Raw genomic sequence first — 4,642 nt, forward strand, 5'->3', positions numbered from 1 at the left:
GGATATACTGTATGTATGGATGATGGATGGATGGATGGATGGATGGATGGTTGATGGATGGATGGATGGATGGATGGATGGATGGATGGATGGATCTATGATAAAATGTTTAATGTAAAAACACTGTTATCATTGAAGGTTATTGTATAAATGAGCTCATTTCCTTGTATAAAGCTAAACCAGTTGGAGACACAACGACCTTCAGACCCTCAGGCTTTATGACACACTGAGTGACGAAGCAGCATCGGGCCACAGAAACTATTCAGGCTCAGGAGAAAATCCTTGTCCTTCACAAACCCAGTTCAACACCACCTCCAGGAATAGAAGCAGTAACTGGAGAACAGAAACACAGCACTTTGTCACATTTCTGATGGATTTAATTGGTAAATAAAAATAAGCAATAAAACACAACAGTTACTATTTGGTAAACATTTTATTGTCACAATATTTGGATTACTGATCTTTCCACAGTCAGTCAGTTAGGAATAATTTACTAAGGTGTTTTGTAGACACTTTGTTTAGCTTTGCTAATTTGTGTAAGAATGTCAAAAACTTTCACAAACACCACAAAGTGATTTTATTGGAACAAAAGAGAAAACCCTGCCCCTTTTGACCATTTAAACTTTTAAATATGTCAGATGATGTTTAGACGTCATCAGATGATTAACTTTTTTGATATCTTGAAATAATTTCTGTAAAAATCGCAGTTTAATATATCTAGAATGTTTTTATTTTAATTTCATTACTTGGGATATTAAGCTGTTATGAGGATGACATTACAGTTCTACCAACTTTTTGATGTGTTCAAACGTTTTTGTGAATGAGTTCCTCCAGCTCTCATACTCTTTTCCCACATCACAAAGCGAAAATGTGGAATTGAAAATATACTCTATCCGTCGGTCTTATGAGCCGCGTAAGTTAAAAAATAAGGGAGATACTGACTTCTGTTCTGGTGAGTGACTACAACTAGGTAAAAAACAGGTCCCTATCAAAAATTGGGTTGCCACATCAAAATCCAAGATGGTCACCCCCACAGATGCAAAGCGGATACCTTCAAGCTTTGAGGAAACTATGCTTTGTTGTTAGAATATTGTTTAAAAGTATAATTTTCTCAAATGCTCAGGGTGGCCAATGGGGTGGCTGAAGATTAATTTGTGGTGGGCAAGACCACCACTGAGCACCCCTTGGCTCCACCACTGCATCTTGTCCACTCGCCAGGATCTATCAGTCTGCGAGGACATTAAAATAAAATAAACTTTTTTTCTACACATTAACTTGCATTTCCATTCATTATTCTATACATTCTATTCTGGTTCACTCTTTGATCACATTGCAACTCCCTTTTGTTTGGTTTACCAGCAAAATCCGTTCATAAACTCCGACTGGTCCAAAACGGAGCTGCTGGGATCATTCACAGAACCCCTTCCACCAGTCATATGACACCTGTCCTGCAGCATCCTCACAGGCTCCCCGTCAAATGTGGCATCTCCTACAAAATTCTGCTCCTCACATTTAAAACCCTCAATAAACTCTCAGGTCCTCCTCCTCCACCCAACTCACCCAACCACCAGCTCGTTTTACCACTAAGTGCTGAAGAGCTTCATTCACACACCCCCAACACACACACGCGTGGTACAGCCCCCCAGATATTAAAAACTTTCCAACCGTCTACATTTTTAAAACTCTTCTGTTTAAACAGGCATATTCAGTTTAACCTCCATTTCTCCAGTTTAAATTTATTTCGATGATATTTTTATTGCTTTTATGTTGTATTTGATTGCACGGTGTCCTTGAGTGCTATGAAAGGCGGATGGTTATGATGTCACTGAATCACCTCTCAGCACCGGTTAGCAGCTGCAGTATCATGTGAGCACAGACCCCCCCTTTCTGCAGTTTGATCACACAAACGTTGGTCGAACATCCAACAGAAAGAGTTTGTCCCACAGTAACAGATGTGGGAACACTGAGCTCCAGCATGAGTTCCTGTCTCCTGCAGTAGTGGCTGCTGCTCTCTGCAGCTGATGCAGAGGGGTTCACATGGAACGCTGTAGTCTGGATGTGAAATCTGAGCCAGCTTTAAATCTGCGTGGCTCACAGAGCGACATGTATTCAGACCAAGGCCGGCACAGAGTGACAGGTTTGCCTCCGCAGACACAGGCATGGAAAATACTTCCTTAAAAGTCATGAATAACTTTATAAGGATGATTTATTATAATAAAAATAAAAAATAAAATAATTTCTGAAAAGCTTTTTGAAGGCTCCAGTGCAGCTACTGCCTTAAATTCATTATTTCTCAATCATCATCTCTCGCCATCGAAAAGGGGACTTAAAAATGCTCTTCGTCAGTCCATTCATCCGTCTGTTACAATTTCACAAAGCTGTAACTGTCACATAGAAAGGCTAAAATACACCAAACTTGGTGAGTCATTCATGCCCAACTTATGTGGTCATATGACATCATCAAAGCCCTGCCCCCTAACAACAGGAAGTGACCATTTTTTGGCTTGGAAAGCTCCATCTCTGACCCTCTTGACCTAATCAGCCACAAATGGTGTCAGAACACAGATAATAAGTTGATCTCATTTGCTTTCAAGCACAAAGACCTTTTTGGGGGCGTGGCCTAATCCCTCCACAGCACCCCCTCCCCGCCATACTTCTTTAAATACTCAGCCCCAAGCTATGCTTGGACCTGGAACCATGAAATTTGGTACACATATGTAATGTCTCAGGACCTCGTCATGGTCATGGCTTAATTCCCGCAGGAAGTCGGCCATTTTGAATCAAAGCTTCCAATTTGTCTCTTTTCTTTCTTTTTTTTAATTTAATTTAATTATATTTAATTTTATTTTATTTTATCAGGACAGTGTGCAAATAAACATAAAATAAAATTGACCAGGTTATATCTGACTGTTCGTGTCATTTTTTAAAAATGTTTCTTGTAACTGAGGTTTGAATCCAAAAATTAAAAAAAACTCCAAGATACTTCTTGCACATGTATCTGAACCAACTCCCCTCACAGCTTTGAACATGCAGACTCCACATGCTGCATGCTTCTCTCACCACTGACTGGTGGTGGGATGGTGTGGGTGTGGCAGAGTGGTGAGTGCTGATGCCTCACACATTTGCACACGGTTGGCTCTAAATCACACATGCACGATCCGATCTGCGCCACATTTTGTGTGAGAAGAACTAAAAGAAAGAAAAAAAGTTATAGCTACTGCCAGGGGTATTTTTGGACCACCATGGTTAGCACACACTGCAGTCTGCATAGGACAGGCACTAAATTTGAAGAAAGTTCATTAATTTATTTTCTGTTTATTTTTAAATTTGGCACCCCAAATGCAGCTGTTTCTGTTACATTGGTCAATTAGTTTTTTATCACATTTGATACAAAAAATAATTAAGATATATATTTAGATTTAAGATTTAGGATTAGGAGATATTCTATATGTGACCCGTCACATCGAAATGAGGATTAAGTCTAAAAGTGGTTTATGGAGAAATAGGCAAATGTAGTGTTTTGATTAAAACATTTGAAAAAGTGAATTTTGTCGAAACATAATGAATAAATGTTTTTCAATGTATCATTTTAATCAACTGTCTGAAATATAATCATAAAACAAATTTTTGAAGCATTTTTTTGAGCAGTAGCAACAAAAACACTGATTTTGAGCAAAAACGCCTTAAAGTTTTGAGATTTTCCCTGTGAGTTACAAATGTTTTGTTTTATTACAGCTGGGAAATCTCAATATTCAAATTTAATTTGAGGTTTCCTCTTTATAAGGACATCCAAAATTCCTCATTAAAAATACATAAAATTAGGATTCAGACCAAGTATTTATGTATTATTGTAACCAACAAGACAAATTAAGGCATATCTCTGGATCCACTTATGATATCAGAATGATCCAGGTATGAAAATGAAACTTTTAAAGCCAGGAATCTGAAAATGTAATAAGGTCATTTTGAGCAAATTTGACTTAATCTTCATTTCGATATGATGGGTCCCATATATGATTATTTGCCTCACTAAGGTCTCAGGACGATTGGAGTGATCACCAAACTGGATCTGATGGATGAGGGGACAGATGCTCGGGATGTTCTGGAGAACAAGCTGCTGCCACTTCGAAGAGGTTTGTCTTTTTGTTTCTATGAAAAACACCTGCACGGTTTTGTTTTCTCACCTGTAGTTGTGGCAACAATTTCCCTTCGCTTGGTTTCTTCCCAGGATACATCGGCGTGGTGAATCGTAGTCAGAAGGACATCGATGGAAAGAAAGACATCAAGGCGGCTTTGGAAGCTGAGAGGAAGTTTTTTCTGAGCCACCCAGCCTACAGGCACATGGCTGAAAAAATGGGCACCCCTCGCCTGCAGCAAGTGCTCAATCAGGTGACGATGGATTTATTCTCTCACTGTGCACTTTACATAATTAATTAGAAGGAGGCCTAGGTTAGTTTCCCTTTTCTCTGCTGTCTGTTTGACCAAAAACACAAAACATGCTGATACTTGTTAGTTCAGCTCTTAAAGGGCCAATATTATGTGTTTCTCAGGCATATATTTAAACACTATACCATAATAAAGTATCTATGTCACCTTTAGCTGTTATTAAAATGCTGTTTTTATGTTTAAATAGAAAATAAAC

The 4,642-nt window shown here is 38.6% G+C and overlaps 1 protein-coding gene across 1 annotated transcript in view; it reads left to right on the top strand.

Moving 5' to 3' along the window:
- The window catches only part of dnm3b (dynamin 3b), a gene marked incomplete at its 3' end in the record, with an annotated part of 38,241 nt that overhangs the window by 13,198 nt on the left and 20,401 nt on the right, over positions 1-4,642 (top strand). The window contains 2 exon segments of the mRNA XM_014013816.1: positions 4,035-4,133; positions 4,229-4,389. Of these exon segments, the coding sequence (XP_013869270.1) occupies positions 4,035-4,133; positions 4,229-4,389 (260 nt within the window).

The sequence above is a fragment of the Austrofundulus limnaeus genome, unplaced genomic scaffold (assembly GCF_001266775.1).
Source record: "Austrofundulus limnaeus strain Quisiro unplaced genomic scaffold, Austrofundulus_limnaeus-1.0 Scaffold106, whole genome shotgun sequence".
Taxonomy (NCBI): Eukaryota; Metazoa; Chordata; class Actinopteri; order Cyprinodontiformes; family Rivulidae; genus Austrofundulus; species Austrofundulus limnaeus.